General features: G+C 39.4%; 1 protein-coding gene across 1 annotated transcript in view; it reads right to left on the minus strand.

Moving 5' to 3' along the window:
- LOC136678345 (collagen alpha-1(XXVII) chain B-like) overlaps nt 1–20460 on the minus strand; it is an 87505-nt gene that overhangs the window by 15235 nt on the left and 51810 nt on the right. The window contains exons 13-29 of the mRNA XM_066656369.1: nt 18455–18508; nt 16344–16388; nt 15682–15735; nt 15076–15120; nt 14125–14178; nt 13968–14021; nt 13802–13855; nt 13460–13513; nt 13045–13098; nt 12160–12204; nt 10160–10213; nt 9364–9408; nt 9227–9280; nt 8973–9026; nt 6667–6720; nt 5246–5299; nt 1039–1092 (exon numbers count right to left, since the gene is read on the minus strand). Of these exons, the coding sequence (XP_066512466.1) occupies nt 1039–1092; nt 5246–5299; nt 6667–6720; nt 8973–9026; nt 9227–9280; nt 9364–9408; nt 10160–10213; nt 12160–12204; nt 13045–13098; nt 13460–13513; nt 13802–13855; nt 13968–14021; nt 14125–14178; nt 15076–15120; nt 15682–15735; nt 16344–16388; nt 18455–18508 (882 nt within the window). The remainder of the gene's footprint in view (nt 1–1038; nt 1093–5245; nt 5300–6666; nt 6721–8972; nt 9027–9226; nt 9281–9363; nt 9409–10159; nt 10214–12159; nt 12205–13044; nt 13099–13459; nt 13514–13801; nt 13856–13967; nt 14022–14124; nt 14179–15075; nt 15121–15681; nt 15736–16343; nt 16389–18454; nt 18509–20460) is intronic.

Genomic DNA, 20460 nt, shown 5'->3' on the forward strand with positions numbered 1-20460 from the left:
CGATTTAACTGAGGAATATAAACAAACTTGATGTCTTTAGGGGATGAGTTTTAGTTCCAGCGCAACAGCTCTAAGAAGCTATCAAAACAGCTTGATGTTTTCCTCATACAGAACACAATTTAACCCTTATCTTTCCTCTCAGAAAATAATCAGGACACACTGTAAAGCCACTAACAGAACTCGTCATTATTTAAATCAAATGAAGAATTCTGTTCTACATGTATATATGGAGCACAGAAGTATCTATAAACTAACAATTGACAGCAAACCAAAAGATATCAAATCAGCCCAGTGCTGTGCAAAGGTAATAGTCTCAATAAACTGATCATATTCAGATTCATTCATTCATTCATCTACAAGCCTACAATCTACATCCTAATCAGAGTTGCAGTGGGTAAACTTTATTGCTCATAGGTTTCTCTGTAAAGGCTCAGAAGACATAATTACAATTCTCCTGAATCCCATAGGAGAAAAAGCATAAGACAAAAAGGACACACGAGGCACAAGAGAGATATAAAGGAGATAATGGAGAGATGAAGGAGAGAGCTGGGTTTAGTTCATCTGGCAAATTTGAGCACAGTCTGTGACTGAGATCACCGCTAAAAATCAAGAAGAGACGTGTGAGATTACTGAGGTCCTTATCTCAGGAGACACATTGACCAGCAGGACACTTATGCTAAAGCCTCCTTTGTCTTTCCATCAGATTTCCCCGTTGCCTAGAAGAAACTACTGAGAAATTAAGGAGAGGTCTTATTTGATTCAGATTTTCTCTGCTTGGAATCGTAGGGCACAAGGCAGGAACACACCCTGGATCCTGTGCCAGTCGAGGGTATTGATGTAAGGGTTTTGTTTTGATGTAAACAACTCAATGTAAACTAGAGAAAACTTTTTTTGAACACGTTTTGATTAGAGCAGTTTTGAATGCAGATAAATCATGCTGAACCTACTGTTAATTAAAACACAAGCCATTAGTGCTTGGTTTCATTCACAGTAGAAAAACAAAAAGTTAACAAATGTCCACACAGAGCTAACGTTTACCTTGCTTCCTTCAGACCCCATCTCCCCGGCTGGTCCATCAGGCCCTCTTGCCCCCTGTGAGGGAATAGGTGGGAGGATAATTGTAGGATTAGTACAAATAAGAGTGGAGGAAGGAGAGAGAAATAAAATAGGCAAATAATTAGGTGAACAGCAGAGGGCTCACTTTGTGCAAATATAGAGGGAGAGTGAACAATGCAAGGTTACTGAGGGCACTGGGTCAAAAAAAGAGCCACTGCTCTCTACTCTGATTGGAACTTGTGGATGTAATTATTTTGAGAAATATTTCGTGTTGTTATGGCTTTCTGTCAAGGCTGGACACACTAAAGCACACACAGCGTATTGGTGTGCACACAAGTCCACAGCATTAGACAGCATTTGTGCTCCTGAAATGAGTTAATTCCCTGGCCAAGTGAACAGAGACGAGACATGTGGGACAAATGCAGCTTTGGGGGACTATGAAACATTAGGCTTTTTGACATCATGGAAGTTTGGTTAGAGTGGACAACTGCCATCGGATTTCCATTGTAGTGATTCAGACGCGTTATGAAACCACTGCAAAGGCAGAACAATTTCTCACGACTCTAAAGACTTGCTTTGCTCTGGGAGGTGGAAAGAGTGATGAATGGAGATATTATTATGGCTGCAGCCACTGTGGTTCCTGCAGAAGAACAGCCGTGCGGTATCCTGAAGGCTCTGGGTTCTGCGGCCCAGGACACACTGCTGCTTCTGTTCTCCTTGGTTCTCTGTGATCTGATGTCAGAGGCGGACCTCTGACCTTGCAGGGGGCCAATCACAACATTTGCACTGATCCGAATCTGGCCAAGACTCAGCACTCTGCTCATGAAAAATGGGGGGAGCTTTTCTTTAAGGAATGTCTTTGAATTCATAAAGAGCTCTCAGTTCTGAAGGCAATGGTTTCCAGTTGCTGAAATGACAGCTTCAATAACTCCTCTATAAAGAAATGAAAAAAAATGCTAAAGCTCATGTGATATTCAGAATAGTGTGTGTAGGCAAAGCTTGTAGACAGATCAGGTGCCAGACAGATCTCTGATTTAAAAAATATGGAATAGTGAAAACTGACAAAAATGCCTGACCAATAATGCAGTTTTCCAGCCTAATCTGGGTCTGCCACAAAAAAAACCATGAAAAAAGTTGTCTAATTTGTCAATGCTAGTTTGTCTGAACACACGCCCTTTGATTTCAAGTGTAATTGCTTTATTTACACTTCTGTTCACAATAATACTTAACAAAAGCATTTAAAGACATTTTAATTTCAAAATAAAGAGCATATGGTGTTTTCCAAGCTCCAGGTTCCATCAAATCCACCCTCTCCCATCACATGACCTTCACCCTCCTTAACCCCATGACCCGACGAAATATGTCACCTCCAACTAATATACGAAATAATTAAAAATGCAGCACAAATCTAAACAACTGATCCATCACTTAAACTAACACAACTACAAAAAATAAAATTAAATAAATAAATAAATGAAAGGAGGCTATAACAGTGTTAGAGAACAAGCATTTTGCTCATTAAATAAAGCTTTTACCATTGAGAATAGTACACTTAAATATACAGAATATATTCAGGATCATTTCAATTGTAAGAAGCTGAAAATCCAAACAGCGTTTATGACTGAACTTTAGAGCTGTGTAAAAATAGTCCTGAAAACCTGATGGCAACTCTCCTGATATGAATGGAATCTGGGACAATGACGGTGACCAATAAAATACCAAAAACTGAAACTATACTTAGTTTTAAAGCTGTATTTTACTGTTAAATATGTATCTGCTGATGTTCTTCCTGACTCATAATGACCATGTTTACTGTGAATTAAATAAATATAATATGCTGAAATTGTGTGTGTGGTAACCCACCATAATCTACAGATGTTGCTGCTTGAGATTAAGTTAAAAACGCTGAAGTGCTCCTTTCAAGACAGCACTAGCTTTTAAAAGGCACACAAGGTACAAGAAATGATGGGGCACAAATACATGACAAGCTGAGACAGACTTTCTTTGAGCTTATAGTCCATGGGAAATGAGCAGTTCTGCCATTACTCTTGGAAAGCGATGATACACTTGCATCTAACCCACATATCTGGCAGGAAAGGTAGTGGTTGTTCAGCCTCATTTCAACACCATGTGAACGTTAAAGGATTTCCCTGTTTCATCTGTACTGATTTCCTTTTATAAACCAGCATTTGCCTTGTGTGGACCGTGGGGAAGCTCCGAGCGTTGAGCGATGAGTGTTGCGACTGGAAAGCAGTAGGAAATTAGAGAGCTGTTCAGCAGTAAACAAAAAAGTACAAAACTCAGTCAGAAAGCAGGTACAGACTGGTGTACAAGTTCATCTGGAAAACTTGACTAATGTTTTTATGTAATGTCGCCTTTACGAATATTTAACTAGCAATTAAATGCTGTTCCATGTATTCAACATGTTGGCATAGCATTCTCAAAAAAGTTTCTCATAGCTGCCCTTAGCTCCCCTTAGCTCCCCAAAGTTATGACAAAAATCAAGTAAATAAACATTGCTCACTGCTGCCCTCTAAAGTGATTCTACCGCTGGTCAAAAGTTATTTCATTTTTTTAAAGCCCCTGATATGTCGCAAGACATGTGTTTCATGCTTTCTTTTATTTACATGTATCTGATTATATCTTGTGACTTTTTTTCCCATGAAAACTGATTCCTTACCATTATATTTCCTTATCATGTGTACTTCTCATTGGTACTGTTTACTGATGCTAGCTGAAGATCCCATTGTTTTCAAGACTGCAAATGTTTACATGCTTATAACATCACCAGTGAATCACACATCAAAATTGCTAACATATGAGAGATAATAGTTCTAAAGCTGCAGCGTTAGACCTTCACTTCTTCACCATCTGATAACATCAGCTCTATAAGGACTCTGTCTGACTGGCCTCGCTCTGCCCTCAGTTGCTGCTCCTTCTGATTCTGAGCAGAACACTGTTGGTGGTATTGTATTGTTCGACAAAATTGTGCTGTTTCATGTCTGAGGAATCTCTCCGTTTCACACTGCATCTGGTGGCAATTTATTTCACTTGTCTATAAAAGGGTCTGCATCCCTAATGACAAAATAGTATTTCCACACCATAATGAATGTGATAAAACTGAAGTGCAGCCTTCTTTCATGTGATTATTGCACATCTGTCATTTTGCTGGTGGCGTAGTGTGAAAACAAGCATTTTGACAGTTGGTACAGTACTTCAAAATAATTATTGTTTTAAAAAAAAGACATTGTTAGCATAATTCATTATATAGAAATCAGTCTCTTTGGCAATGAGATTAGCTACATCAGTGACATTAGTCAGGACAGGGTTGTTGACATGTCTCCTGCTGAATACGTAGGAAACAGGGAACTCACGGGAAATCTAACCACAATTCTCACAAACGCTACATGACACCAGTCTTCAAGAATTGATGCATTGATGCAATCCAATGATAACAGAAAATCTCAACTCCATAAAAAACCTCCAAATTGGTTTATTTACACGTGTAGCAGAATAGTGTCCTCCAAGGGTCATTAGAAAAACATTAACATCAGTGATGTCCTGCTTGATTAAAATTATTTGGCCAAATCGTGGACAATCACTTTGATTTCAATACCCCTTGTTTATGTTGTTGTGTTTGTGGTAACTTCCCCTGAGCAATCTGAAAGATCTTGCATGCATTTTGTAAGCTTGCAAAGTAGACACTGTTAGGACAAACCAGAACAGTCTGGCTGATAACAGCAACAAAAGGTACAATGAATATAAAATGGAAAAAAACAAACAAACACACACCAAAAAACCAAATCTGGAACAAATCTAGCATATAATAATACAGCACTGCTTGCAGTGCAACATAATACAATGCACAGTTAAGTAGGGCACATCATAACAACATTCATTGTCTGTAACCACTTATCCAGTTCAGGGTGGCGGTGTGTCCGGAGACTACCCGGAACCATTAGGCACAAGGCAGGAACACACACACCCTTCTTACACACACACAAACTCCTATGGACACTTTTTGAGTCGCCAAACCACCTACCAACATATGGTTTTGGACCGTGGGAAGAAAACCAATTTCACTGGACATCACAATGTTTTGAGGCTCTGTTGCCCCACGTGATACACACATTTTCAGTAGATGTATTAGTAAATAAAAAAGTGGCATTGTGCTATCAATAGTTCCTACCCTTCTTCCTTTGGGTCCTCTGTTGCCACTCAGTCCCCTCGATCCAGGAGGCCCCTGATAAGAGAGAAGAGGAAGTGCACAGTGAGGCAGTCAGCAGAAGAACACTGTCTTAGGAACTGCAGCTAGGCCTAGAAAGAGTCCCCCTGGCACACTCGCAAACATTGCTTGACCTGATTAAAGCTGGAGAGTGAGAGCCTTGTCCTTCAAAGCCCTGTGTTTATGTTTATGCTTGGCCACTCTGGACTCGCTGCTCTATACTGATGCTCCCCAGAGTGCCTCTAGCATTTCCTGTCAGGGCTGGTGTGATGTCAGCTTTCTGGAAGGCTTGAGCAGGGAAGTGTAAAACAGCAGAGGGGCGATGGCAGGGGTGCTGGGCTTTTTGATTTAAAAAGCCCAGCATTGCACTACTGTTCACAGCCGTCAGCTGCTGTCAGTATGAGCCGAGGTATGTGCAGTAGGCCATGTGCCAGACACTCTCTGCAGTCTTTGATCCGTAATGGGAGTAAACAGAGCTGTCCAGAGCAAGAATGTGCCTTAATTGTTGTATTAAATGAGACAGACTTGACTGTTCTGGAGACCTCTTTTGCTTTGGTTTACCAAGCAGGATACAGAGCAGATGACTATGTCATCAGTGAAAACCTTTCAACTGTCATTCACTTCATCTACTCTAGAACAAAACTTAAGTGGCCTTGTAATGACACCTATGCCTTGACTAAAGCTGAGCAGAATTATCCAACAGGTCTTACTTATGCATGTAAAAAGATGATATATATGAATGGCTGATATTGGGCTCCCATTATTTTTGTTGGTAACAATGAATAACACAGCTTTAATAATAAGCTTAGAAATTGTGCAAAAAACCTTGTTTATTTTATTTTCTGATAAAAATGACCACTGATTTGTACTCATAACTGAAATTGACACAGAAGCCTCTACCACCAAATAGTTTTTTTCCCCAGTATTTCACCACTTTGCATTTTTAGCAGCTTTAGTTCTCTGCTAAATGAATGAATGGAAATGAAATCAATTAATGACCGTTTTTGACATTTGCACGGTCCTGTATTCAGATCTGTTTAACATATCTATATGTTCCATGTAATAAATCAGTTTATTATTGTGGGTTATATGCTACTACACTATTCCAAATATCTATGTATATTTCAGCAGACCCCATTCGCTCTCATACTATTCGTTATTAAATAAAATCCATCACTTTTTAATGCATTATGACAATTGCTGGTCTTAAATGTGTCACTTTCCATCATTAATCATTAAGAAAAGGAAATGTATATGACAGACAATACACACCCCCTGCTAGATATTTACTATTCACTTCTGCTAATAATTACTTAATTAAATACTAGTTAAATCATTCATTTAAAATCTATTAAAAACTATTCATTAAAAAATGTAAAACTTACAGTTATTCCTGGTGGTCCAGGTTCCCCTCTTTCACCTGGCGTTCCTGGGTGTCCCTAAGAAGAGTAATCATGAGAACAAGACTGAATATAATACAACATTGTTTGTCTTTTTACACCAACTTAGTGATTCAATTATGTTTCAGTTTGGCAGTAAATTTAGTGCGTTGAATATTTATGGTATGGATTAATGAATGTACAGACATGGACAAATTTGTTGGTACTCTTCCGTGAAAAAAGATGAATCCACTAATCTGTCAGAAGTTAACTTAAAACTGACTGAAGTAATTGGCATCGTTTATTTCTTAATTTAAAAATAATAATAATAAATCAGACTTTGCTATTAATTTTTATATCAACTGAATATTTTATATAATAAAACAAATGAAAATGGCATGGACTAATATTGTGTGACCTTTAATCTAATACTTTGTTGCACAAACTTCAGTTCAATCACTGAAAAAGACTAACTGTCAGCAGCTCATTTGGCCCCTCTTTCAGAGCAAACTGCTCTAGCTGCCTCAGTTTTCAAGGCTGTCTTCTCCTCACTAGATGTTTCAGCTCTCTCCATAGATGTTCTTCAGCATTCAGATCAGGGCTCATAGAAGACCATTTTAGCATAGTCTAGTGTTTTGTTCTTAGCCATTCCTGGATGCTTTCTGCTGTGTGTTTTGGGTCATTATCCTGTTGGAGTGCGACTGAAACAGAGCTTTCTGACACTTGGCAGTACATTTCACTCCAGAATGCCTGGATAGTCCTGAGATTTCATTGTACCCTGCAGACATTCAAAGCACCCTGGTCCAAATCATCTTTTAATCTGTGAATTTAGAGATCCTATAACTTGCCAAAATCTCCAGTCTTGTCTCATCTGTCCAAAGAACATGGTCCCAGAAGCATTGTTGCATCTCAGTATGCATTTTAGTCAAAACCACTCTGGCTTTTTTTTTTTTTTTTTTTAATGTTTTTCCTTGAATAGTGAAGTCCTTCTTCCATGGAGCCCACTGAGGCTAAAAAAGCAATGGATAGTGCGATCAGATACTGTTGTACTTTGAGTTCAGCTTGTATCCCTTTCACTGTTCTTTGTTTACCCTTTGCACAATCATTCTGTTCAATCAGGGGCCAATTTTCCTCTTGTGGCCACATCCAGTGAGGTTGTCTACAGTCTCATAGACATTTAGCTCCTTAAAAATATTTCAAATTATATTCTTCTTTGGGATCCATCAAACAACTTTCTCTGGCCCATGTTATGTGTGGTGTATATCATGATGCCAAACAGCAGGGTGACTACTATTCTCAATTTAAATAGGCTACATGGCTGAATAAAAGTTTGAAAAGGTGTGATAGTATTTAAAAAAATAAACAAACAAAAAATACCTAGTCTGAATTATTACTATTATCCATTTATAGTTCATTTTTCTAATGGTACCAACAAATCGGTGCAGGCCATTGTAGAATATCTTTGTAGCTGTCTTATATCATATCCATAATCCTTAATATTGATTATGGAGAAATACTGTAGGCCCTCTCTGTCTAGCTGTTTTGGAAATCTTTACACAATCTGTTCCACCTTGCTCCTCATGTAATGAGGAGCAAGGTGGAACATGTAATGAGGCATGCTGCAGGAGGCTATTCAAGCAGAGACAAAAGGAGGAATACTGTCAGAGAAGCAAAAAAAACAAGGGCGTCAAGTCATAAGATCTCAGAAAAATGGATCATCAGCTAGTTTCATATGACAAGCTGTTGTTTTGAAGGTCTGAGAACAAAGCATATGAATCAAAACAGTTCCACTGTCTACCCACTGTCTAATGCACATAAAAAATGAAGTAAAACCCAGAAACAACATCTAACACAGAATGTGAGAGTGGTGCCAGCACAAGTATATGCCAATGTTTTCGATTGCTATGGGCACCAAACATTAAACTGTGATCCTTGAAACATAGTGTAAATGATGTCAAACTTTCTTGGAGAGCTTTAAATCTTGCCCTTGGGTTTGCTGTTGGAGCGCCTTGACTGTTGCTCTTGGTTGGGATTTTGACTTTGATCCCAAACCACTTTTCCTCACAGCATGTCGGGAAAGGCTATGATTTCCTTATGTCAAAGAAAGGAAATGACTCCATGGTCTTGTTGGTGAAGAGTAAATGGGGAAAGTGGCTGACCCAGCATTTTCCCACAGAGAACCCGTGACCGTTTCCCAGCCATTTCCGCCTGAGATTGCTGAGTTACTGCTGTGCTACAATACCTGAGCAGGTTTTTGTGTGGCTAAAAAGATAGCCCTGAGAGCAGAGACAAGATCCAGACTTACTCCTTACCATCGCTCCCTTTTCTCCCGGTGGCCCTGGAAGACCCATCTCTCCGCGGTCTCCCTGACAGCACAAACAAATATAATAAGTATAAACAAAAGACAATGAAAATCTGGTGGTAGACAAAAACAACACTAAAACAAAGCAAAATACCACTCAAACCACAAATGAGCCTCAAATGGTTATATTGAATATTATTATAACATTATAATTCAACTAACACCATATTGGACAAGAACATTAGTGGTTGATGACATACTGACCTTGTCCCCCGAAAGTCCAGTCTCACCAACAGGTCCAATGAACCCAGGAAGCCCCTAAACCGCATGAAGACATTATAAAAAACACCATACACAATTAAGAAACAAAAACAAAGTTCCTTCATGGAATTTTTCTTTACCCGTTCGCCAAGCATTCCAACTTTTCCAGTTATCCCAGGTTCACCCTACAGCAGAGAGCCAAGTTAGCATTTGATTTCAGTTTAAACATGTACATTTACATCTAAGGCATTTAACAAACACTCTTATCTTCAGCTAGTTTGTATATGACATAATCCAAAAGATTTCTCAAGCTTAAGTGCTACACAAATTCCACATACTACACATACAACACGTATGAAGGATCACCTCAAGCCAAAATGAACTGTAGTAACTACAGTGACTTGTTCAGGCTACATCTAATGATCTTATAATAATGTAGCTTATAAGACTAGGTTTGTTAGAAATTTGGATAAACTTTACAGATATGTGTCAATAAACACTTAAACTTAATAAACAATTCCATCAAAACAAATGAAGTATTTAAGGTCAACTATATTTGCTGCTAGTAATGTTGAGTTTAAGATGCTATGCTACCAAACTGGAAACTTACCTATAACAACACAATCCATGTATATAAATAATTTGTAAATTAACCTGTATTATTTAAAGGTAGTTGAGCCCATAAAAGAGTAAATACTATTATATTGCCATGTTTCATTAGAATAGAGTTCACATAATGTGTGGTTGTGTTTTGTAAAAACTGGCTCAAAGAAGGAATATAGAAGTTAGGACCAGAGCATGTACACGTCAGGTTTGGTGTTTCACTATGTGCCACAGACTTTCTCGCCATCAACAAGAGCAAAGCTGGAATTCATAAAAGGACATATGTAAATGAATAAAAAAATTCCGGTAACCCTCCTGCCATCTTGATCTTACCTTGGGTCCATCTGCTCCTGGTTTTCCCAAGAGTCCTTTCCTCCCAGGCCTGCCCTGAACAGAAAGCAGAAATGACCCATAGTACTGGACTCTTGCCTCTCTAAGCCCCTTGGGCTCTGTGGCATCTCATTAGCTACTCATTAGCACCAGTCTCCACCATCTACCGCCATTTCAGCTCCCTCAAGAAACAAGGTTTAATGGAACAACAGCACAGGAACTGCTCTGTAGCTTTATGCTGTTAAGCCCCTTGTGGCCCTCGCTGGATGAGTCTCAGCTGTGCTTATGTTGGAGCACAGTTCAATTCTGCTTTGACAGCTAATGACTAATGCTGAATTTTTCCTTCCTAGTTAGTTAAATTAGCCATAATATCCAGGTCTCCGGTCTATCCCCAAGCTGTGGTCAGTACTGAGAATTAATCACAGGGATGGGAATAATGAAGATGTTTGTTTCAGTAAATGGCTTCTACTCATCTTCAGGACCTCTTGCTGTCCTGTGGAAGATATTAAACTGACCGACTCTGGACCGAGGCAGGGTTATTCATATGTTGTATAAAGGCCAGATCCAAAATATAGATACTGTATTCAGACCAACAAAATGACCAAAGGAAGAGTGCATAAAAGAAGAAAGCGCAAGTATAGAGTTAGATGCAAACACACAAACAGAGAACCATCGGATCTTTATCTACTCTCTGACTAGACAGTACAGAAGTAACCGAAAACATCAATAAAGAAACAAACATGGAGCTGAGCAGGATTCAAGCATTACATAATTTTAAGTATTATTTACATTGTTCCTTAACATTCTACTGCAAAGTTTCATACTGTTTTTACTTCATGTTTCATGTATTAAATTAAAATCAATAAAAAAATGTAATGTGTGCACACTTTATATTGGGGTATTTTATATCTGATTTGTAACAACAGAAAAAGGTTACAGAGTATTCATTACATTATAAATGCTGTAAACGCACCCTGTTGACACATTACGAATGAATGCTCTTCTGTTGATAATTTAGAAACCATAATTTAAAAAGATGTAATTAAACAAAAAAAAAAAAAAGAATCAAGTAATTTTCATGTAATCAGGATTATCTTTCATCTTCTTCAAAAAAGTAATGACACTAGAAAAACAGCTTTAATGTTAATTAACTGGAACTAAAATATATTTCAGCAATTTCTTGTACAAAACAAATGATTTATAAAAATATAAGATCCACAATGTATCAGGTGGGGTTCATTTTGTAAATGACAGATACAAAGAACTGTCAGATGCAGAAATATCATTCACAAACTGCACCATACCCAATGCCTGGCATGAGATCCTGTGACTGAGTAAATGACCCTTTCATTGACTTTAAATGTGTATCATATCAATTTAAAATGAAGACCATTTAAAGGGAGGCAACAGTGTGCAAAAAGGGTTATAGAAAATGCTCAGGAACATAAAACTACATTGTACATTCAGTACATTTCTGTAGACAGAAGGCCTACCACCACTACAGAAGGGGCCGAATTGTTACTTAACAACATGCTGTGCACAAGAGAGCATGCACAATGACTGGACTTAATTTGGAACATGCAAAATGAATCTGCATAACCAGAGGAAACTATCAACAAAGTGCTGTTTATTTCTTCCTTCTTTGGCCTTTCCTAGACTCTCCCATGTGTTTTCAACTTGCAGTGCACAGGTATTTTCAAACAGCCACATGGAATCCATCTTCCATGAAGCCATTAAAATCCAATACCATGATTCATCTTCATTTATTAGTTAAGCATCATAAATGATGAGCTCCATGTGCATGTTAAAACGCCATGAGGTAAGTGCCACCATATATTGCAGTGCTCAAACATGACTCTGAAATGCAACACCAAGATCTTATAACTTTTTCAGTTTTTCAGTGTTAACTTCACAAACCCTGACTGCACAGTCATGGCAATTTCATGCTACTGCTTGAAAACTGGATTTATGGTCCTGTTTTGAGCTCCGTGAGGTTCACTCACCTCCAGTCCTGGGGACCCAGCTGGTCCAAGTGGTCCTTCGTCACCCTGAAGAGGCGGGGGAGAAAATAAAAAAAATCAATCAATGACCTAATGTTAAAAAAAGGGGATTTAGGTATTACACGTGAACCATTTCTTTTTTTTATTCAGTCATTAAGATGTACACAAAAATATATAATTTTTTTAAATTGCTCCGTTCTAGAAACATTTAGAGTCTGTAATGGTGACAGGAACTATATGCCAGAAGAATATATAGGTCTGAAATCTTCATCAAATCCATTTAATAAAGTGACACAATAGTTTTCAAGTAAAAGCATTTGACCTAACACATAGCTGATATTATAAACTCAAGCAGAGGGATACATGCATGGTGTTTGTACTTCAACACTTGTTTTTCTGTAATTTCACCACAATCAACATTACATATAATCTCAGAAGTCTAATGAACTCATTGGATATTATTGTATTAGATAATAATGACTATGTACTGGCATTGTGGCTTCCTTATTCTATGTGATCCTATGTGTTTCCAGCCCAGAGGCCTTCTGCTAATATAGAAAACTGCATCGAATATCCATGGTAGCTGAATACGTGTTTAAAAAAAACCTCGGAGACTCCTTACAGGACTTACGATAACTTAGGAACCAATATGAAATTCCATTGTAAGATGTATAACTCTGAGAGTGAGAAATAAAGAATCTGACAAAGTGTCCTAAACATTGAGAAGGTTTGTAGCATTTACGTAAAGACTGTGACTGGGCTGAATCAAGTGTTATATCTGGTTTCAGAGTGGTACCCAACTGGCGCTCATAGTAATAAATTTAGTATGAACAGCAATAACTCCAGATCCAAATGTGTAAGTGATTTACTTTGTGTGTATGTTCTAACCTCAAGTCCAGCAGCTCCTCTTGGACCAGGTATGCCCCTCACTCCTGGCTTCCCCTGGAGAAGATATCCATTTACTACAACAGTCTCTAATGCATATCTGACCTGCAGCACTGACAGCGAATAAAGAAATGGGCTGTGCTGAGAGATCTACACGGCTTAAATGTGGGAAATAGTACAAAAATACCTAAAAAAAAAAAAAGGAACGTACTGTTGGACACCATTCAAAATTCATCATAATTATATTCAAGGTACACTTAAGTGAAAGACAGCTGTTAAACGTTTCCAATGTTAAAATGCTCAGGTGCCATTAGCAGGAAAGAGTATATTTTCATACTTTCACCATAATCTGATGAAACTAAACCTCTCAAAACCCAAACTTAAAAGGCGGCGTGTTAGTGAAGAGAAAATGACAGACCTTTGGGCCTTCAGGTCCATTCTCTCCTGGTGGTCCTATATCACCTGGAAAGCCCTTGAAAAAGATAAACATTGTTCAGGGATACCATCTTCACTCCAGAGGATGCAGCCCCACTGCCCCACAGCCCATTGCTGGAGTGTAAACACACTGCATTGGGCATGGTAACCTCATGCAACTGTGTAACACAATTGGATAAGGCATTGATACATATTGCATACATATCTCTCCAATGTAAAACACATGTACAGGTTTCATTCTTCTGTCTTTAGAGTGTATTTCTGACTGTACATTCTTGCCTTAAGGAAATGTGTGGAACTGTCAGAAAGAGTGAATGGTAATTACCTCAGGGCCAGGGGGGCCGGGCAAACCGACTGGGCCAACATCTCCAGGCTTCCCCTGAGAGGATGAAAAAATGAGTAGGATTTATGTCTGCTTTTCTCCAACAGCTAGATGTGTATCAAGCTTAATAGGTAGGTAATATCTGGCAATGATGGATGGCTGGACTTACCTGAGGCCCTGGCTTCCCTCGGATGCCTGGCATACCTGGTAACCCCTGAATACCCTGAAGAATTCAGCTGACTATTAGTACATACTTAAATGGAACAAATGCACACATAAACACTGGGTTGACAAAAGAAGTGCATGTAAACAATGCAGTGAAATACCTTGTCACCCTGGAAACCAGGCTCTCCAGGCTCTCCCGGCAAACCCATTTCACCCTGAAAAAGCCAAGAGTCTGAAGTCATTTTCAAAGCCTCTATTATCAGGCGTTTGCAGCCTATTTAAAAGCAAAGGACAAAGTAAGCACAACTGTGTTTCATACAGCCTGAGGGCCAAAAAAATAGTGATTGATTCCAAAAACCACCAAGAATAACATAACACTATGGTGCTGGGAACAGCCTTTCTGAACTGTCGACAGGACCCTGTTATGAAATGCTCGATCTTAAGGGTAGACAGAGATGCTGCCAGCTGGATGTTGCATAGTAATTGCACAGCAGACACAGGAAAAAGCAAATAGACTGCTGCCATGCTGCTGTCTGGACCATTTCGCATTCACATTTAAAAAGCCTTGGGAGGTGACCATCATAGCCATGTTTTCTCAATCAAGCACTCTGTGACAACAACTTTCCCTTTCACTAGCCTGAGCTTGGCTCCCAGACGTAAAAAAGCCAATGTAGGTGGCTAATACGGAACTGCGCTTCATCCGCTCTTAATAATGAAGCTGCGAAAAAGTTTCTGTTGGAGCCATAGCACAGAACAATGATTCCAAAGGGAGGATCCATACTCTGGATGTTTTCCACACTCACACACACCTGACCCAGCGTTTAAGGAGATTGTTAATAAGTTAATGAGCTGAAACAGGGGTTCTACTTGAGGGAAAACACAACCCAAGTGGTATATTGTCTGTTTTGGTTGACTAAATACCTTCCATTTCAGTACTTTGTCCCTTGAGGAACTTTTCATTGGTTCGAAAGGTGTTCTTTGATGGTATAACGTAAGTGTTAATAGCTAGTTTGAATGGATATGACCATTTACCATTTAGGGACAGCAGGTATGACGAGACCAATTTTCTGTGCACAACATAAATATACACTAATAAAGTGTATTCAAATCACCTTATCACCTTTCAGTCCTGGCTCTCCTGGATTCCCTGGAACCCCCTGCAAAATATCAGAAGTGACACATGAACTCTCTCAGTTGAGGGCTGCTGGTCTCTGAATGCTCAGAATTGTTTGTTTGCTTGTTTGGAGACAGTGTTGCTTAGTGAGCAAATGGTGATCTATGGGAGCAAACAGAATGGACTCCTAAATAAACAGAACCTTGCATGAAATATTTAGCCCCCTGCTCTGAATCTGTGGGATAGAGGCTTGATTACACTGATGCGGAAGGTGAGGACTGGAAATAGTCCGGAGTGAGAGGTGCCCAATACAGGTCTGAGGTCCAAAAACAATTCAGTGCTTAGACAGAGCTCTCCTGAAGGTGGATCACTTTCCCCTCAGCATGAACCCTTTGTGTGCTTGTGTTTGCTCAGGGCTAATGTGAACTGAAAGAAATTCTCAAAGTTTGGTATTACAGTACATAAGAAACACTTCCCTTTTGTTCTTATTATAAAGACACAGAACAGGCATTCAGTAAGTTTTCAAAGACAGAATCAGTAAACCTGCAGTGCATTTCAATAAGGCAGACCATCTGAAAAGAAGCCGACATGTTTAGTTAATCACCTTAAGTCCACCAGGTCCTGCAAGACCTATGATTCCAACAGGCCCCATGTCCCCCTGCCAACAAACACATACACACACACAAAACATATATGACTTCAGGAAATATTTAAAAGAGTTACATAGACATATAAACAGTGTTTCCATGCACAATTCATTATTAAAATTTCCAAGAAACACTAGCCCAGTGGTATTCTGACACAAAGATACTGACATATGCCTATGCTTATATCTGCCTATGTCTGTTCTCATAACAATGCGCTACACCTAATAAGAAATTGATTCAGTGCATTATGCAATCACATATATAAGTCATGTTTATTTTTGAAAGTACAGTGAATAAACAAATGTGACCGCAGGAACTAATTGCATGCCAGTGGACTGCAGACAATGAGGCACTGAAGTCTAAAAGAGCTCTACAGTCTTTAAAAGGGGTTCAATAGAATGATCCCACAAAGGAACCACCATTTCCTAAAGAACGTTTTACTGAATGGTAGTTAAAAGGTTTTTAGGTAACCAAAAGTTGTACTTCTATAGCATGACTCCAGAATGAGCAGACAACTGTCCAAACCCAATCACTTACTTAATTTAATTATATTGTATTGAACTACAATTTTCAGCTGTATTTTAACAATAATAAAAATACAAATGGCAGATATACTCACAATAAGGCCAGGTACTCCATTTGGACCAGGTGCACCCAGGTCCCCCTAGGGGAAAGAGAAAGAAAAAAAAAAAAAGAGAGAAGAGATAGCAGAATTAGCTTATTAACTTCTATTGTAAACACTGGGCTCTGGCTTTCTGAAGAAACCACTCAGTGTTTCCAAGGCCGGCCAGAGTTGAGAGGTGGAGAGAAGGGGAAAGTGTGTGTGTGTGTGTGTGTTGGGGGTGGTGGTGAGGGGGGGGCGGTTGGAGGTGAAACGATCTCACTCTCTGTCCCTTGACAGCGGCTAATCTGAGGCTTGTATCTACCCCCCCCCAGCGGGGTCTGACAGAAGCTCAGTGTGGAGCACAGAGAGGGGCTTGTTGTGCTGGGGCCCGGCCTGCTGCCCGCTGCCCTGGATGCTTCCTCCCTCACCAGCCGCCTGCAGCGCAAAAACATCCCATGTGTGTTTGCTCTTTCTTTTTTTCCTCTCTTTTTTATAAGAGTTGAAAGCGGGTAGATAGATGTCGCCGGGCTGGCAGCCCCTTGTCGAGCGAGATGGAGAGGAAAAGAGGGAAAAAGAGGAACTTCTCGTCCTGTGGGAACGGTTAGGGTTACAGCAGTTCAGAGGGTCGGGATATTGCTGCAAAACCACCAAACACAGGACTGAGGACTGAAGTACGGGTGAAGCTGGCTAAAACCACCAGCATTTATATCAGTTTAAGACACTCTGACTACGGTACCATGCGGTGTGCAAAATGGCAAAAAAAAAAAACTTTCTCATAGACACATGCACGCGGATACTTTCAGTCAATACACTGGTGTTTATAACAAAATCTGAATTTGATGAAATGTTAATGTGCCTTAGCCCAATTGCCGTAACACTACTTATTACTGTTTGTAATATTTCAGATATTTCTTGCTCTTGAAGCAAACAAAAATGTAAACATATAGATATCTTTTTCCTAATACATTCAAACAATTAAATGCATAGACAATATCTGTAGATCTCTAAGAATTAGAATAAGTGTGACTGTGGGAATGGGTGAAACCATATTACTATTTGCTTTTTGTTGTAAATTTAGTGTTTGTCCTACTTTATTTTAGATGTTGCTCTTAAATCGTATGGAATTTGAGTGAATGAGATGTTCATATAATAAAAAGGAACATATTTTTGGTATATTACTGGAAAGAAATGTGTAGTCATGTCAGTGTGTTTAAAATGAATGGGTTGATCTTGGATTCTGAAAAAATCACTTACATGGGTTGTCAAAAACAAGGCCTGAAACATGTATCTGCCGGTAAAGCAGACATGCTGGGTGTAAAAACAGAGTACGGGAAATCCATTAGAAGTGAAGAAATCTGTCTGATGGTAAACCCAGCTCTCTGTGGTGTGCTCCAGCAATGACAGCTGACTTTCTCATTACGGGTGTCTCCTGGTCCACAGTGGTGGATACTGTGGTTGCTGGGCGACCCATTGGCCGGCGGTGGCAATTTGTGGCAGCATTTATTGGCCAGTTTTGGTTCCTGTGGCCAAGGAAACTTGTATATTAAGTGGTGCTGGATGGGCATAAAGAGGACAAGAGGAGGGCAGGAGTTCTAGGGAAGTTCTAGAGGTGTTCTAGAAGACTACAGTTAATCTAAGAACCAGAAGTATAAAGAGTTTCAGCAGACACTTAGTAGATTTACTAGGTGTTCTTTTTCATGTAATGAAATTCCCTTTAAGCTAACACCAAGTGGCCTGGATATGACACATACTGGATATTCTGCACTAAACCTATTTTAAATATGGTCACCCATGCACCGGGGTACCACTTAATGGAGCATTAACCTGATCATTCCGGGACAAAGCAATTCTGCTCATCTCATGTCAGTTATACCATATAAAATAAACAGGCAAAAAACATAATCACATTCATCAATACAATTTGCTTTTGCTGGTAAAAATGACTTCAACATTCGTCTCTATGTGTTCTATTCATGCCATGAAATTGATTATCACTGACAACAACTATTGTAATAAACCCTTGGGAAATCAAGCTGATTCTTTCTAAATTGGATCTGTGCTACAGAAAGGCCAGTTCAGATTCTTCCCAGAGGCTGTAGGTCACATTGCTGAGAGTTAATACTCACTGGGTTTCCGTCAGGCCCTGGTGGTCCTCTCTCGCCAAAATCCCCAGGAAAGCCCTAAACACAGAAAAGAGAGACCACAGCTTAGCAGAACCAAGCACAGAGTTACTTCACCATATTGACAACTAAGAAAACATGTGGTAGCGTCGAACCCATTCACTTTCATCAGATGTGATCCAGACAGCCAGTATCAGACCTCACTAATGTTTCTTGGGGCTGAATGTCATCAAATGCTCACAGATATGAGTGTAACTCAATCTAGTGTAAACACCTCACACAAAGGTAAAGGCTGTAACCACAGCAAAGGGGGTCAAAACTATGAATTAATATCTTTAATTTTGGAGAAAATATTGAATGAAATAGTATCCTAAGACTTTATGTTTACATGGTATAAGGCAACAATTAGCTGTTGTAAAGGCTGCCTTTCTCAGTGTGATCACAGTCTTAGTATATTTATAAAGGTTTATGTCAGTTATTTATAAACGCTTATGGGCATTTTGTATAGCTTCAGGTTGGTTCAGTCATGATGCAGGTGCATGCTGCATTAGGAGACTGGTAAAAGGAGTCTTACAAATACACGGGGGATCCCAGTGAAAGTCTTCTACATGAAACAAGTGTTCCCCATTAGGAAAAACTAAAATATAAAGTTGAACATGATGGACATTACAAGCTAATACCACCACAGGGTGTAACAAAGTGAAAAGTGAAGTTAGTAAAGTAAATAAGACCAACCTCTACTTTTCTACCTCAGGCCAAACTTCCAGAGGAAGAAGCATTCAGAGTAATGGAGGTGCTAAAATCATTATCAGGTTGTGATGGGTCTGTAAAGTTGTCAGTGTCTCTAAGTATCCCACACAGAGAGGCCATTACACTCCTTAACTGCACTGCAGTTAACGCTGTCCTTGAATTTGAACTAAGTTGTGAACAGGAAAAAGCAATGAGTGAAATGGCTTGAGCAGAGCTGGAGCAGTTTCCAAGATGTAACCACAGCTGAGGAGAAATACTGCATGTTCAGCTTTGAGCAGTTTTTCAGTGCTGTGAGTCATGCCTTGAGCCAATACAGTTGCTGTACAAGTATACAAAGTAGTAGCCTTGTTGAAATGTGAAGAAATTTATTGCAAAGCTAAAGCTAAAATGTGAACTCTCTTTCACAAACTTTGATTTAGTTGTTTTTTTTTTTTTTTCATTTTTTAAGTTGTCAGTGTGTTGCATGCAACGTAGAGAATATACTTTTAATTAATCACTGATAAAAACAGCACTAGTTTTTGCTGAAAAACTGGGGCTCCTATAATACAACGGTAATGAGCACGATGCTCATTTCTGTCAGCCACACAGGAAATTCCATGGCTGAGTGCTTCCTTGTGCTGGATGCTCAAGAGAGTGAAAGAGAGAGAGAGACAGAGAAAGAGAGAGAGAAAGAGAGAGACACTGATTGTGAGTGAGAGAGCGAGAAAAGAGCAAAAGAGGGGAGCCGCCATGGTTCTGCTGACAGTGCTGTTTCTTTTCTCCTCCGTCTACTATTTCATTATATAAGTGAACACAGAGCTGTGACGTTGCACTCTGTCGTGTGCTGGATGTGTGTGCATCCAGGAGCCAAACCCAACACTCAGATCCATGTGGAACACTTTCTGTCTCCATGGATGCAACTCAAATATCTTCCTAGGGCAACAGAAACATCCCAGACGTGTTCCACAGCAGTGCTAATGTATCCAAAGGCATCGTAAACCCAGGGAAAAGTGCTACAGGCGGCTTTTTGTCTAGCAGGGTTTTTTGGCCTGATTTATAAAGGGATTAAGTTTGAACCAACCCAAATCCAAAAGAAGTATGGACTGTTTGTGAAATGCAAATGAAAGTGGAAAGCCTTAAATGTTCCACATGGGCAATTTTAGACATGAAGCATTGTGAAATACTCCAGAAATATCTTGAATAGATAGGCCTAGTTCTTTATAAGCGAGGACAGGTTGAGGCTTGCCACTTCACCAAAAATGCACCAGTGAATAATCCAGCAA

This window comes from Hoplias malabaricus, chromosome Y, assembly GCF_029633855.1.
Source record: "Hoplias malabaricus isolate fHopMal1 chromosome Y, fHopMal1.hap1, whole genome shotgun sequence".
NCBI classification, from domain to species: domain Eukaryota; kingdom Metazoa; phylum Chordata; class Actinopteri; order Characiformes; family Erythrinidae; genus Hoplias; species Hoplias malabaricus.